At 43.0% G+C, this 16428-nt stretch overlaps 1 protein-coding gene across 1 annotated transcript in view; it reads right to left on the reverse strand.

Moving 5' to 3' along the window:
* Nucleotides 1-16428, reverse strand: part of PLB1 (phospholipase B1) — an 86663-nt gene extending 70235 nt beyond the window's left edge. Inside the window, exons 1-7 of the mRNA XM_041477094.1 lie at nucleotides 16278-16428; nucleotides 10504-10688; nucleotides 7240-7333; nucleotides 3441-3478; nucleotides 2269-2332; nucleotides 1733-1791; nucleotides 274-305 (exon numbers count right to left, since the gene is read on the reverse strand). Of these exons, the coding sequence (XP_041333028.1) occupies nucleotides 274-305; nucleotides 1733-1791; nucleotides 2269-2332; nucleotides 3441-3478; nucleotides 7240-7333; nucleotides 10504-10688; nucleotides 16278-16428 (623 nt within the window). The remainder of the gene's footprint in view (nucleotides 1-273; nucleotides 306-1732; nucleotides 1792-2268; nucleotides 2333-3440; nucleotides 3479-7239; nucleotides 7334-10503; nucleotides 10689-16277) is intronic.

Consider the following 16428-nt stretch of genomic DNA (forward strand, 5'->3'; position numbering starts at 1 on the left):
TACTGCCTAGGATTTATCACACAGCAATGATTCTTAATCAAGGGTATTGCAACCCTTAGATAATTCTATATCCTGCATAAGTACAAAAAACGTGTTACCAAAGGACAGGGAAAATTTCAGTGTCTCAAAATCCTTTCTATTTTACAAAGGCTTTTTCCTCCTCTCTATAAAACTAAAAAAAAAAAAAAAAAATTGCTTGGGCCTAACTCCTGCACTGTGATACTATAGAGATTAGGATAATGAAACTTCTAAAAGCTAACTATTAATTCTTACCTTTGGAGTAAATTCTCACCAGATCCTGGTGTCTGTGAACAAAGAAGCAATAAGAATAATATTAATTAAAGTGTAAACTAGACCTAGGTATGCTGTTCCCCTACCATATTTCAGTCCTGTTAGAGATAGTATTGTTTTCTACATACTCCTTTCCATTATGTTGTAATCGCTCACATATTTAGATTATTTTCCAGAACTTCCCTATTGCAGTGTATTTTCTTAATCTGGTAATCCTTTCTTAGTTACTGCTTTCATTAATGATTTTTTTTACATAGGGCTTAAAATAGGATTTGATTTGTTGAAATCAAATTCCGTAAAACTAAATGCTATTCTGGGCCAAATTTCTCTGGATCTACTCCCACTCCTTTTCAAGGAGCATGACCTGAAGTCATTTAGATAATTTACATAGATGGCACTCAGACAGAAGAGTGTCTGTTAAAAAGAAACTACATCAATAGAGGAACTTCACTGATTTCAGAGAGTTTCATGAGGAAACAGAGATGTTTGCACAAGGAAAGCAAACATTCCCTAAAAGAAGATAATTTACATGTTTTCCTATGACACCCCCACAAGCAGCAAGGACACCAGCACAAAGAAGTCTTGTTCCAAAGGGCCATGCACCTGATATGGGTGAAGCACCCTTGCATTCAGGACAATAATTTTTTTCAAAAGAGAGAGGCACTCACAAGGAGTCCAGAAGTGCTGATTTTGAAAAGGAAAAGTATGATATATTCATGGATACCATCTCAAATTTGAAAGTTGTTTTGTAATAAGAAAGACTTTCCCCCATTTTTCACAGTCACAGCCTCTCCAATGGCTATCAATTTTTGCTCTACAGGCATTTCTACACTTCCTCAAAGCACAAGAATTGTAGTTAAATGCTTTTAATTGGGCCTCAAATCAGTTTCAGATATTAACTTCCAACTATTAAGGAAAATAAAGATCATCCAAATCTAACTATATTATTACAGGCAGGAGAACTTTACCCCCTGATCTCTACAGCAGAAACATATCTTTGTGATTCTTGTAGACCTTCTGCCTTCGAGGTAGGAACCAGTTTCTACAGAAAACACTTGATGAGATGGAAAATCTATTGCATTTCTCAACAATTTGTATTTGTTCCAGTTTGAATTTTCCCAGCATCTTCTTCCAGTTATTCAATCTGTTATGCTCATTGTTAGGAAAATCCATGCACTCTAATCAAATATCATGGTTCTCTGCAAGAGCACTGTGATCACATTTCCTCCTGCACGAAGTCAGTTGGCTATTTTTAGACTCAGGGCACATTGGAACACTGAACAGCCGGTATTTCCAGCCATTTTTTCACCAGAAGTCTTTGATGCTTGTGGAAAGATTGAAGTTCTGAACACCCTGAGACCCCAAACTACATCATCAGCTGACTTCATCATCACAACAGAGGAAATGGGTCACATTCAGCACATTTCCTGCTTGTACTTACTCTTTGCAAACTTCCTATTGCAGTGACTGCTTTAATGTCAGCTGGCCTTAGAGCATGAACTGCAGAAAAGCAAGACTTCAGGTTACAAAAAAACCCCAACACAGTAACCCCAAAAGAAGGTTACATTCACCAGTATATTAAAACAAAGTTGGCTAAAATGGTAACAAGTCTATACTGACCACTTTGATTGGAGGTTTTAAACTAGTCAGAAAGCACGAAAAACTCTACTCAGGTGTTCAGCAAATAATTAGGGTGTTTAGAGGCACTGAAATGCTCAACCATCAAGCAAGAAAAGATCAAAAAAACACTGCTGGAAATGACTGAAGTAATAGTGGCATCCCTAATCACCAGCTGAAGAAACAAAGGTAGAAAAGTAATCACAAGTGGAACAAAAAACTAAGGAGTTTATAGAGCCTAGCTCCACTTCAGTCAATCCCATACATAGGCATCCCCACAAACAGCTGATTTCTGCCCCAGCCCATTCTCAAATAATTTTGTGAGGGAAAGCCTCTGCAGAGAAAATATCAAACACAAACCTGAAGATGAAGGGGTCTCAGGGAATGTCGCCTGCTCACATGAAAATTGCAATCTTCTTAGAGCCTTAGACATAAACAAACAAATATGGTTGATTGCTTAGATCTAACACAGAAATTTGTTGAATGAGGGGTCCTACAGGCTCCATTCTCACACACAACCAAGATTTTACTCATGTAAACAACTTCAAAGAACAATTACACGTCTGTTAGAAATACACCAGAACACAGATCTGGACAGCTGCATCTTCAGTTAACTCTTCTAGAACTTGACACTTTCTGCTCAGTTTTCTTACTGGCTGCTACAGCACTGGGCCTGAGCAAACAATGAAATGTGCTGAACACCTCCTGCCACATCCATTGCTGCAGTGACTGCTGAATCTGAAAGAGGTCATAAGGACAGCTACTGCAGGCATCTCTGTGTGCCAAGGGGCACCCAACTGACACAACAAAACATCTCCAATATGCAACAGGAAAGGCAGAATGAACCAATTCTGGCTCCTTAACAACACCCGGCCAGGTGCTCAGAGAAGGCAAGGATGTGAGTGATATTCACTCAGCGTAGAGACAGCTCAGTACCATCAGGAACATTGTTCAATGCCATCCTACATCCTTATGGTAGGCACAGCCCAACATCAAGTGCTTTAAAGGGACATGAAAGGCAATTCTTGTCTCCTCAGGTGACTTGGCAAGGGGTTCCCTCATCACAATGACCATGAGTAGCTGTCTGACCATCCCTAACACCTAAAGGTTAAATCTATATAGTGACACAAGCCACCAGGATCCCCACACATTCCCTAATGCCCAGCTGGAGGACTTTAAGGGTGCAGACACTTTGCACTGTTATAAAGCAAATAAGAGTTTAATTCTGTGTTTCTAAAAGAGCAACAGAGCATCTAGGAACAAGTGCTAACCACAAAAGACCTACATACAGGATGTGCAACCTAATAACAAACATTGCTCGGAGAAAACCTCATTTCCTGATTACGTTCTGTAATCTTGCAGCTGCACTATCACATTGCTGACTCACTGGCTTTGCATTTCTTCTTCGCAGAAGCAGTTTGGAGAAACAAGCTGTATTCTTTCTTCTGCATGCCTCAGAGGAAGCAACAGCTTGACAGGTAATGATAGGTATTGAAAACAGAAAAAAAAAAAAAGTTGTATTCATACTTTACCTCTAGTTTTTCATATTCTTCCTGATCATCTGCATTACCTTAAAAACATTAAATAAAGGGTTATGCTATTTTTTTTTTTTAACCTTAGGAAAAAAAAGTCTTCATAAGACTTAATATACCTAAAAGCACAGAATCCAGAGAGAAGGCACCTTTCTCATTTGCACTACTTTCCAAAGATGGAACATCATCCCAACAACCAAACAGATTTTCTTTGATTTTGTATACTAGAAAAAGCTTTTTGCTATTATAAGCAGGTGAGATCTCTTGAAATTAGTGGAATGTGATGAATTTATAGCAACAGGTGATGAACTGCTTGTGGATCCCCTCAAACAACCCCATCCTCCACAGGCCTTCCCTACCTGCTTTCCTCTTCAGCATATTTCATACACTGCTACAGTCTCATTTTATCCAAATTTAGAGTAGTTTGAACATGTACAAGGTGAAACTCCTTAGAAAGGAGCAATTCACATTAATCTACATCTTCCACAGTCAGGGAGCAGCATAACACTGTTGTGAGTTTGCCATAGTGATACAGAAACAGCTGTTTCTCTTCTCTTAGTAGAGTGTTGGCAGACAAAATAGCCTGTGGAGCCAGGAGTCAGGTCTGTAGATGTTTCAGTAAACATTACTCTCTTTCCTTGAGCATACACTTGGATTTATACAAATAGATTTCAGTTTATTCTAAAATTTCCACAAAGATAGCCACAAAGCCTAGGTCAGCTGAACTTCAAAACACGCTCTCAGCTGTTCTTGCCTGCCCCACTGAAGCCATCAGCATCCAGCAAGTCTTATACAGTATTAGAATAATTGTCCTTTAACAGTCAGGAGCTATTTTTGGAATATTTAGCCCTGCTGAGTACTTCTGGCTTATACACCTTTCTTCTCATGTCAATGACAGAGTAAGAGCTGAGCCAGCTCAGTCCAGCAGGTGAGACATCCTCGGGTATAGGACAGCCAGCGGTGCTCACACTGCAGGAAGATGTGCCTGGCACAGGCAGGGGGCTCTGGCAGCCTCTGGGGACCTGTGCAAACAGGTCAGTGTGGTGACACAAAGCCACTACTGCTCCCCATGACCGCCTCAGCCTGCCAGCTGTGCCACACTACATGACCATATTCAATGAATGGCAGCAACTTCTATACGTGGAGCTTTTTCCCTACTTGTGTTTCAGCCATGAGCTATTTGCCAATTTATATTATTTTTACACTACTTTGTAGAAGGCTGAGTTTCCTGGCTGTTGTGTGACATGTTTCTAACATTTCTGCCTGTTCAATCTGTGGGTTTTGATGACGCTTTACTCAGGACAATAAACAGAACTTCAACTCTGTTTGGGATACTGGAAGCAAAAGCAATGAGGGACTTGTCTGCATCACACAAATCTACTGCAGGAACTCAGTATCTGAGAATTTTAACACTGATGTCAACTACATTTGAGAATAGTTCCTTAGGTGACATTGAGAGAGAAAGAGGATCCAGTCCCAGCTTCCAGGACTCAGGGAGTTGGAGGAACAGTTTTAATGTGTCAGACTTAAAGTCTATCTAGTCTGGGATTTTGCCTCTGACAATATCCAAATGCAGATGTTTAGGCAAAGAATAAGGAAAATACAGTTATATTTCCATTTTCTATCCTCCCAATTATCCATACTATTGTGCTCTCCGAGCAAGCAATTATTTAATGTTGATGAATTCTTTTCCCATCTTTCTTCCACAAATTTGCCTATTTGTTTTTCTAATACTTTCACACTTTTGGCTTTCCAAGAACTGTGGCAAAAGATTCTTCTTCACTCAATTACATGTTGGAAAAACTACTTTTCATTTGTTTAATAACCTGATTGTTTCCTTGTTGCTCTTGTAAAGAGTAGTCATTCCCTAGTTTCTGCGAAACTTGCCATTTTGCATGTACCTCTATGTTTTTATCATATACCTATCCCTTCTTCTCCAGGCTGAAGAGACAGTTTCTCTGATCTCATGTTGAAGTTTTTCTTAAGTCTGATCACTCTCCCCCTTTATCCTTCTCCTAGGTTTTACCACATCTTTTTTGAGATGAAAAATCCAGACCACTGTCTAGATGCAGGTGAGCCATGGCCCTGCACACAGCAGCAGCAATGTGGTTTTTATGCTGTGCTCTTGCTAACTCCTAGAATAATTTCTCCTGACTATCACTAGCACTGTCTTCAGACAGTTGTGTTCTGGGGCCAAGCAGTATCTATTCAGAGTTCACCATAGCACACACATAGATAAGAGTAATGTATAAGGGGAAAACTTAGTCTAAATTTTCATTCTAATCATCCTGAATAGCTTTGCACCAACAAGTTAGAATCCACCCTTATCCAGATCTCTTCTGAACATGTGCAGAGCCCACATCCCAACACAGATCAATATGAGCATCACAGTTAATAAAATAATCATGTTCATATTTCTGCTTGGTTCACTCCCTTGGATGGATATAATCTAATCCTGGCAGTTCTTTTACTATTTGTCATCAGTTTGTTCAAGGATTTGGTCATTACTCCTCTTGTCCCCTGTGCTGAAAGGCTTGGAGGGCAAGGCCTTTTTTAAGCTGTTATGCAAGGACACCAGAGACAAAAAGAATGTGTCAGGCTTCAGCCTTCTTTTATACATCAGTCAGTCCTACAGACTCCATCTTTCAGAAGAATTTGGAAAATAATTTATTGGTTTTCATTCCTTTAGCAATGACTCATTGTTTCTCTTCAGATTAATTTTTGTCTTGGCTGATTAAATTTTAACCTCTTCAGTTTTCTTAGTTTGTTTTGGATTTACACTTTCCATAGGATAATTTTTTTAACTCCTGCTACTCCCAGTGTTATAGTTACTCCCTTACTATACCATTGAATAATTCTAACTTGTATTTTCAATTTTCTTGATATAAAAAAAGAAACTATTTTTCAGACAATTCTCCCAAAATTTGGGAGAAAGATTCTAACTCCTTCCTCCCTTGCTCTTACAGTTAATATGTTTCAGCAAACAATTCTTATAGGCTGCTATCAATCAACATCCTTTTTCTTGAATAAAGTTTTCAGAGGAACTACAGCACTGTGCATATTTTTCACTAAATCAAAAAGCTCCGATGTTATAATTTCTTCTAATTACTTTGGGAATCAAAACCTTCTAACAGTTTATTATTTATCAGAGCCCTTATAATCCTCTGAAGATAGTGATCATCACAGCCTACTGCTAAGGTAAAGCACTATTACTTTATTCATTATTTTCTTACAGGCAGAGACCTGAAGCACAGAGCCAATAAAGCCAAAGCATACACAGCATTTTCAGTCTTGAGCACCTACAAAAATATCATTGGTGCCAAACATGGGCTTCAGAGACCCAGTATAGGGAATAAGAACTCCCCCCTACCATGACAGAAATCTGAACAATGCCTGGAATGCCAGGATGCTGACTAACCTTTCAATTAATCTTTTATCAGTGAAAAGAAGATGATCACAGTTATGAATTCAGAGAAAGCCTCTGTTCCTTGCTTGAATTTCTGCACCATTTTGGCACAGATCTCACTGCTAGTCTAATTGTTTGGTGATGTTTCTCTCGCCAGAATGCTTCAGTGTCCTAGACACAGTCTATCCCCAGAACAGTACAAACCAATGAATACATCTTCATCAAAAAATGATCAAACATACCCAAAACTGAATTTAAGATCACAGTTTTACTCACAGATTTTCTTCATCCTGCTTCTAAAACTCCTGCTATACACCCACCTTGCAACAACTAAAAATAGAGATTCCCAAATACTGTGCAATGCACATTTTCAAAGGGCCTTCCAAAACTTACCTTCTGAGGAGAGCAACCAAAGGAACAGCACACCTAACAATAGCTTCATGGTAACCACCTCTATGAATGATAATCCTGGAGTGCTGCGTGTTAGCTGTTAAGGCTGAAAAGAAAGAAATTCTCTTCCTTTTTCTCCTTTATACCTTGAAAGTTGATAACTCAGCAGCCATAAAACTTATTAGCTTCTACCTTTGGAAAGCAAAGTGACGATGATATCTCATTTAATTGCCCATCCCAGGGTCAAAGAAGGGCACAGCTTCTCTCACTTTGTTCAGACAGAGCTGGCCATTTTTCAGGAGAATTCTCAGCAAATCTAAGGACCAAGATCACATGAGTCAGCTTCCAGCAGGGTCAAGGCTCTTTCAGGCAATACATAACATATTAGTTTGGCATTAGCCTGCCTCTACCAGTCAGGGAAGTGCCTCTGCTCCTGAGGTGACAAGGATAACTGAACCCTGTGCAGCAGCCCACACCCACCCAAAGATGAAGGTTGTGCTCTTCCTTTTGTCTCCTTCCCTACCTGTGCTCCTTTCTTGCCTTCAAACAGACTCATGCTGTGCCTGTTTCTCTTCTGCTAGTTCCTCTTCTGGCAGGTTTTTCTTCACCGGTTGTGCCTCACCAGTATTTGCCATGACAGAGCAGTGCCAGACAAGCAGGAGCAGTAGCTCTGTCCTCACACTGCACAGGTCTCCAAACCCCTCGCTGTGACACTATTACAGGAGCAGTCACTTCAGCGGAGTCAAAGAGAGTGCAGAAATGCCAGCTAGACTGTGATACAACACCCCCCAGTGAGACTACCACTATGCTTCAACAGCATCAGGGTCAAACCTCTGAAGAGCAGCCTGCTGTCCTCACACAAAGCACCAGAGTGACCTTTGGTCTCTTCCGAGCCCACTGACACCCAGAGAGAGCTCCTACATGAATAATGGGAGTCTGCTTAAGTAAAGAGCTTTAAATGCTTAAATAAGCCGCTAACACACCCAACTCAGGCAGTCTAACCCATCCTTCAAAGGGGTTTTTGTTTATTTGGGCTTTCTTTCATGGTAGAAATTTGACATTCTTTGAAGGAACATGTTGGAGGTAGATCTTGTGCTCATTTATTTTAAAAAACCAGGAAAGCTGTATTAATTCTCAACATGAACAGCTATTGTTCAGAGCAACATGCAAGGAGGAATGTACCTAGACAGGGGAAAGCATTCCTCCACCCCCTAAATCTCCACCCTCAACTCAGCAAAAGCATACCAGCACAAGGGGCTTCTCACCTCAGACACAGCTGCATGTTCAAGTCTGAGAGGGACGAGCTCATTCTGCTTGGGGCACTCACACCTGAAACAGTCTGACATCCAAACTCCTTTAACCAGTAAGGTAACGAAAAGTTAAAGTCTTACTCACTGTCAAGGCACAGCACCACCCCAGCAAGCCCTGCCTGGGCTGAGCTGCAGTGGCAGTCCCAAGCACCTGGTCAGAAGGAGGGAGTGCAGGTGAGGCTGGTCAGGACCATCGTCACCTCTCAGTCAAGGAGGCATTGCACAGTCTCAGCATGGATTGGAGTTACCTTTGGTGGGTTTTGTCATTACATCCAAGGGTTTGTGGTGCTTCACTCCCCAAAGGAAAGCTCTCGCTATCAAAAGTCTGAGAAACAGACTTGAAGACCTGGAAGTGTTTAAAACCCCAGAAAGCCTCTTCCTCATTGCACACCAAGAAAAACATCAAAAGGAAGGTTGCAATAATTCATTCATTTACCATAAACCACAGATCCAAGAGTAAGTTTAGCCTTTAAACGCTGTGACATGCTCCAGAAGCAAAACAGCATTAACTTCAAGGCTTGTAAATCTCTTGTAAACACTCCTTCCCACCACCAAAGGATCAAAATAACTCCTAGACTGAATAGCAAATAACAAGTGGCAGCAAAGATCAAAAAAGTTTGCAAAAGGGAGAAGAGAGAATGTTCTACTAGATATAGAAGGTGTCAGAGAAAATTAAGGCTTTTACATTTTACAGGGCAAAGCTAGATGCAACTACAGAAGGCAAGGAGAGTTCCAGACCATAAACCAACCCTCAGCTGATGGTATTTAGGAATGCCCTAGGGAACTGCACCCCTGTAGCTGATTACCTAATGATCAACACAGAACATCTTGTGTCTTCCCTAAAGTGTCTGTTGCTGCTCAGGAGGGACCAGGAGCTAGCTAGGCCTGGTAGTTAACCCTGCCTGAAGGGTGTGAGTCTTCTTGCTGCTTGCCCTGGATGGAGAGGGCTCATAACACAGCTGGCACAGAAGAGTTTTGAGTGAAATTTGTTGGTGAAAAGCAGAAGTTTTGTGCCTTGCCATGTTCTCAAGCAAAGGACCTGTTTCACAGGTCCACACCCAACTGTGCAAAACACCACCAAAAAAAATAGTCAAGTCCCAGTTACAGTTTTAAAGCCAGCAACACCCAAACAGATACTCAAAAGGTGCTAAAGCGTATTAGCCAAACTCTTTGGTTCATTGCTACATTTTTAGGTGGCTTATAATATGTCTAAAACTTTACCTTTCATACCTGGTATGGGAGCCACAGCTGGGAAAGCCATGGGATTTTTTTTAGCTTGTTTTTAAGCTTTTCCTTACCTCCTCTACTAAACAGAGCTTTTTCCAGCATTTCTTTTATTCATACAGAGTACTAAAACCCAAAAACTCTTTCAGCCTAAGTCCTCACCTATAAGACCACTGTTTTAAAATACAAATAATGAAAGTATGGCTGCATATTAAAAGAAGAAAATCCCCAACAATAAAAATAAACATACAAAAAGCTCCATAGCACTTAACCACTCATAATTAAACCCAAGATGTTTGTACTTGTTCTGAGTAAGTTAGGGAGGTAGCTTACTCAGTTGCTAATAAGCAAAAGTCATATGTCAGCGGATAATCTTATTGCATCCACAAAATTATCATGTTACACTGGCATAGCAGAGAACTTCTTGTAGAAATACAAAGCAGACCGAGTTTCCATTTCATTTGAAGATACAGCCTGTTTGTGACCTGTCACTGCTTCAGCTAATCCTATTGCCTTGACAAAGCATTACATCTTGAATTTTATATTTAGGAAGCATATCCCTGAATTATTTCATCTATGAAGCATCCATCTGTGATGGGTAGAACATGACAGTGCTTACTAAAACGTCAGGAATAATTCATATACAAAAGCAAGACATGTCATGTGTCCTTGTGATGTTACGCCATTGCCTCCTCCTGCTGTGATTCACGCTGCTAGTAAATTTAGTACATACTCTGGACCTAAACAGAAGATATTCCTCCTCAGGGGAGTTCAGACATGCAGTAGAGGGTGAGGAGATCAAGTGAGGCCAGGGGCAGGCAGGGACATGAATCATCGGGCAGCAGTTCTGCGGCAGCAGGCAGGAGAGCCGCACAGCTTGAAGGAGGCTGCTACCACCTGCTGGAGGGAGCGCAAATCCTCCAGGGAACGAAGAACACAAACGGGAATGCGGAACTGGAAAGCACTGATCTGCATACGGCCAGGTTACTGAGAGTGGGCAAAAGGCCTTGTAATGCTTAGTGCACTCCTCTAAAAAACTCAGGCTTTTGGAGAGTTGGCAGGTGAGAAGGAAAGAAATTATTTCTAAAATGGCTTTAGAAAAGAAATCTTGGTCAAAAAAAAAAAAAAAAAAAAAAAAAAAAAAAAAAAAAAAAAAAAAAGCAAACACAAGGCCTCAAATACACTTCCCTAAATTTTTCTAAGCTCAGTGCATGGTTGTACTCTGACTTTTATAGTTAGGATCTGCATAGCTGCTACAGCAGACATGGCAGTAAGTCTAGGACACTGCTATATATGGCAGTAAGTACATAAATAAACAAGGTCACCACTGCAATTATACCCATGTTTTGGATGGGCTATGAAGCAGTGCTCTCCTGCAAGGACCTACCAGCAGCTGAAGGCAGAAACATAACAACAAAAACTCTGATCCAATGTTAATAATTGAATGAAACTTGAAATTTCTTCTTTGTGCCTTAAGCAGGGCACAACCTCTCACACAGATTGCATGACTGCTTGCTGAGGGCACAAGCCCTTTAGCCACTCATCTGTGGCTGGCACCAAAGTACAGCCTAAAGTCCATCTCCACAGACTGCTCAGTGCTGCAAGGAGGCTGGTGGTGTCCAGCAGCTTTGCAGCTTATGTATCTGCCACAGGTCCCTCAATCCCCACCCACTGTCACAAAAACACGGTGTGCCCTCTGCAGCAAAAGCTGGAACTGCTCCTCACTGCCTGTTCTAGCAGCTGCTGGGCCTTTGATACAGGCGAGATGCATATCATGCTGAAATCCTCCCAGCTCCTTGGGGCAGGAGCCCCTGAAGCCTGATGATAACTGCAAGGCTGCTGAGGACTCTGAACAGCCAGAGAACAGCAGAAGCCAAGATTTAAAGATCCTCTGCTAAATACTCTTTTTACTGACTTTTCTGTATTGTGAGGATTCGTTTGAGTCTGTAAGCAGCAAGAAGCTGGGGACCAGATACTTCCTGTGGCCTCCTCAGTTGGCCCTTTGGTTATCAAATCAGGAGATAAAACTTATTTCTGGGGAGCCCTGTTTACAGCCACAGACTTGAAAGGGTTCACCAGCGCTGCCACAGCCTTGAGAAAGCAAGGCTGGCAGGAAGGCAGATAGAAAAGGGAAGCAGTGTGCCTGCCTCTGATAGACAGTGACGGCATTCGATGGCAGGCACCAGAAAATATGTGCTCCCTTCCCGTGTCTCTGGGTGAGTTTGTTGCTGCTCACATGCAAAAAACCTAATTCTCAAACATTTGCATGGAAATCAGGCACCTAAATAAACACTGCTATGAATTGAAGAAGTCTCAAAGTGCTGTGTTTCTCTGTAAAATGAAAACATGAGTATTCCCTTTCTCCCATTCTTTTCCATTAAGCTATAAAATTCCCAAAGCAGTGCCAGCTTTAGCTGTTTGTATTCATGCCACAAAGGGGCTCTGTTGTCAGCCAGAGCTGTAATTGCAGCAGCCAGTGTGGGAAGCTCCTGACTCTCCTGAAGCTCTTCCCACATGAAGGTGCAACATATAGATTCTGTGGGGTCAGCCTGTCTAGGTGCCACGGGTCCCAGACTTGCCAGTCCCTCTATGCACATCCTAAAAATCCTCTGTTTACCTGACTCCCCCGCAGAAGTTCGTTTCTCAGCCTGTCTTTACGCATCAAAAAACATATTCCTTTGACCCCAGTGAGCCAGTCCCAGATGTGCTGTATTCCTTTTGCATCATTAATACTTGTACTGCTCTTGAAAAAAGGAAAAAGAGAAGACTGTCAAGTGGTAGCATAGCGATTGAGACAGGGAGAGGAGCTAAGGCTGCTTTTCCTCATATGGGATAAGACTGTTTGACTTTTCTGGCTGCATTTGCACCAAACTCTTAGAGACTTTTACACTTGACAGCCCTCAGGGTTGCTCAGTTTTTGTCCATTAGCAGCAGAAGCTCCTGGAGCCAAGAGCATATGGCTTGATGTGCTCCCTTCACGTACTTCACACAACACAATTTGTGGCAAACACGTCCTCCCATCGTAGTGTTCACCATCTGTGCAATGCTCTGATCTGCTCTCACCTGTTTTGTGGCCAAAAGAGCCAAACATGGGCTGTCCAGGTGCTCCGTGCCTTTCTTTCACCCGATGAGTGGAACTGCATTGAGGCAAGTGTGGGGCTAACAGTCAGTGCTTAGAGAAGTGGGCTGAAAGGCCTTTGGACACAGACACACTTATTTTACTAAGGGACTGTGCAAGGCCAAGCAGCTGAAGCCTTCTGTAAGTGTGAAGAGGTGCTTACAGAAACTAAATTTCCTTTTGTGAGGCAAAGAAATCACAGGAGAACAGCAATCAAACACCATCAAGTCAATCTTAAACCCAAAGTCACACAGAGCTCAGCACTCCAGAAAGGGAAGCAAGTAAATGGGCATAAAACAAATAGGAGGGGTGAGCATACAGAAACTATGGAAGGCAGACTGGACCAGAAATATTTACAGTGCAGGGCAGAAAGAGTATCAGTGGATACTCTGCTGGAGCACATGGCCAAACTGCGTGAGGAGGGTCACGCCTGCTTTAGCCAGCTGCATCTCTCGCAGTTGCCACCAGAGGACACCAAATTCCTACATTTCCACTCCTGAACACAACAAGTATCCTGACCCTTCGGCTGAGAATGGGGAGGAGCTGTACCTCCAGCCCTTAGGAGGAGAAGTCCAGGCCAGGGGATTCTTGATGTGACCTGCCTTTGTCCAGGTATACCACCACTTCCTCCCTCACAGGCAGAACCCAATTCCAAGCTTGCATGTTTTCAGTGACTGCATGCTTTGAAGACCAGAAATAATGCAGAAAATAACAGTGATTCAAACCAACACTAGATGACTGGAGACCAAAAGACACTGCCAGCTGAACAGATGCTCTTATCCCATATTTCCATTGAAAGAGTCTTCCAAAATTCACAGCTCTGCCAGGCTTCATCCTGACATTTCAGCAGAATATTGCAAGAACGCCATCAAGTGCTAGAGGCCTTTGTTTTTAAGATGGAAAGGCTGGGCTCTGGAACCAGCTATGGGTGCAGGCATGGGCCTGTCCATAGGATTTTCTGAACAATTAATGTGCACATTATTGTTTCAAGTGATCTCAATAAATTGCAAAAGCTGCTCAGAATCAACTGGATAAAATTCAATAAAAACACAGCAAAGTACTACGATTGGGAAGGAGAAATTAAGTGCACAAATGGATGACTTGGAATAATTGGTTAAGCAGCAGTACTACACAAAAGGATCTGGAGGCATTAGAGTGGATCATATAATGAGCCAACAATATACTGCAGTTGCAACAAAAACATTTCTTTTGGGATATATTAATAGAGTGTCATAAGTATGCCACAGAAAGTCATTATTCTGTTTTACTCCAAAACAGTGCTCACTAACGCTAAGCTTTGTATCAAATTTGGGGCACTAGCAGTTTCAGAAAGATGGAGTTAAAGCAGACCATCCAGCCCAACAGAAAGCTTAAGAAACCTTAAGGAAAGCTGGATGGACTGGGGGAGGTTTTCTTGGGAGAGAAGAGTGAGGATGGCTGCTCTGATCGCTGTTCCAGCCAGCAGCAATTGCCCATGCATCTGTTTTCCCTGGCAGCTCAGAAGAAAGATGGGCAGAGTGGTCCCAGATCAGTGTGGAATGAAGGCAGACACCAAACCTGGGACTAGTTTGGTTTTCATCTCAACAGGCATCTCTGTTTTTCTTACATAAGGGGGAAGGTATGCAGGTGGGGGATGGGAGGGGTCACGAGTTTTGATGTGACTGTCAGTGACAACCTGGAAACTTGCTTTCAGGTGAGGAATGGTCCTTTTAACACAACAAAGTGGCACACCCACGAATGCATACACAGACCACACCTACTGGAGCCTGCTTCCACAGGGTTGTTTGTACTGCAAGCAAAGGAGAAAATAAAGATTGGAGTCGGAGCTTGCTTTTTGCCCATTCCTCCCCCGCCTCCCCTGCCCTGGTCAATCTGTCCCCATGAATAGTACAGCAAGGCTGTTCACATGTTACTGCTTTCTATGGCTCCTGGGGACCTTCGAGGTCCTGCTATGTCACTCCTGTAAGATTCCCAGCCCTTACACCTGGTTTCCACCAAGCACCTAAATAAATTTGGGCATGTCCCCATTCAGCAAAGACCTTAAGCTTATGCCTTCACTTAAGCACAAGCTTCAGAGCATTTGTACCATGGCTTCTGCAAACAAGGCCTTTACCTTAAAAAACATAGATAAAACAACTTTTCATTTAGCTAAGCTCAAATGCTTCCCTCAAACTCCTTGAATCTACCTCCTCTCTGACACTGAAAGAGATGCCTTGCATAAGAAGGCTCGCTTGCTTCCTCTCTGCTGTAATTTATCAGCTCTTCCCTGCTCCAGGGCACGTACCTCTAGGGACAGATGAAATCTGTTCCTGTTTGTTACTGTGCAAAGCTAGATCTCAACAGCAGTGATAAAGGCCCTTGCACATCCTAGCTTGCTTTCTGCTACTTCCCTTTTCTCTGGAATTCATACTCCTTACCCGCCCTTGCTCCCTTCCCCCTTCCCTGTTTGCTCATACTTCTGGAAAGATGACTGAAGGCTAACCAATGAGTAAGACACTGCTGCACGTCATCGCCTGTCTGCTGCAAGAAGGGGTGAACAAGTTCGTTTGTCCACAGGTTAAAGTGAGGTTGCCATCCTAACAAGCAGCATGTAATTGGGAGACCAAGCAGTGGGAAACCTGCCCTCTCTTCTCTCTCGTCTGGAGCTTTTAATTTCTCTTGTTTTCTTCATTGCGTACAGCACTTTATGCCTGCACAGCATCTTTCAAGTGAGGATCTCAAAGGGTTTCACAGACCTTAATTAAACCTCATAAATCCCTAATTGATAGATGAAAATTCTGAGTCACAAAAAGGTGAAGTGATGTGCTCATGGTGAAACAGTGAGTCAGTTGCAGAGCTTGGAGCAGGGCTATGGCGATCCCATTTCAGTACTCAGCATCTTCCTCACTTGCCAGACTTCATGGAAGACTTGGCAAGTGAGTCCAACAGCTGCCTGATGCAGCTCCCAGTGGCCATTCAGCCACTGGTGGGGAACAACCATCAGTAGTGGCATTTGGTGCTGTGGCACCAGACTGGCTAAGGGTGGAGGCTGGGTTGCAGGAGTATTGTATTATCTGGGAACAGCCCCAACCACCCCACTCCCCACCAGCCGTGACCCTGAAGCCAGCCTGGAGCCCAGGGCTCAGTTAATGGCTATTTCCAAATCCCAAGAGGGTGACCACCAGTCCCTTCACCCTGTCCATATGGTGGCCTGGCAGGGGAAGGGCCTTCATGCCCTGATATATGCCTGTAGAAGCAATGCTATTATCCCTACCATGGACCCACAGGGACACAGTGCAGTTTGCACCCAGGGAGCCAGGCAGGCACCTAACCAGCTCCTGGCTGTCAGCTGGCCTTGGGCAAGTCCCTTCTTTTCTCCTTTGTTCCCCTCCCAAGCCTTTGTTTCACACCCAGAGCATGTAGGCTCGGCAGGGCCGGGACCCTCCCGGCTGGGCGTTTGCGGAGTGGCTCTGTCCGAGTCTGGCGGGGCTGACAGCCCAGCACAGCCCTGCCCGCCCATCCCTCCTCGGTGCCGGGGAGCCGGTCCCTCTTGGTGGACAT

The sequence above is a fragment of the Pyrgilauda ruficollis genome, unplaced genomic scaffold (genome assembly GCF_017590135.1).
Source record: "Pyrgilauda ruficollis isolate IOZ18807 unplaced genomic scaffold, ASM1759013v1 scaffold4, whole genome shotgun sequence".
Taxonomy (NCBI): domain Eukaryota; kingdom Metazoa; phylum Chordata; class Aves; order Passeriformes; family Passeridae; genus Pyrgilauda; species Pyrgilauda ruficollis.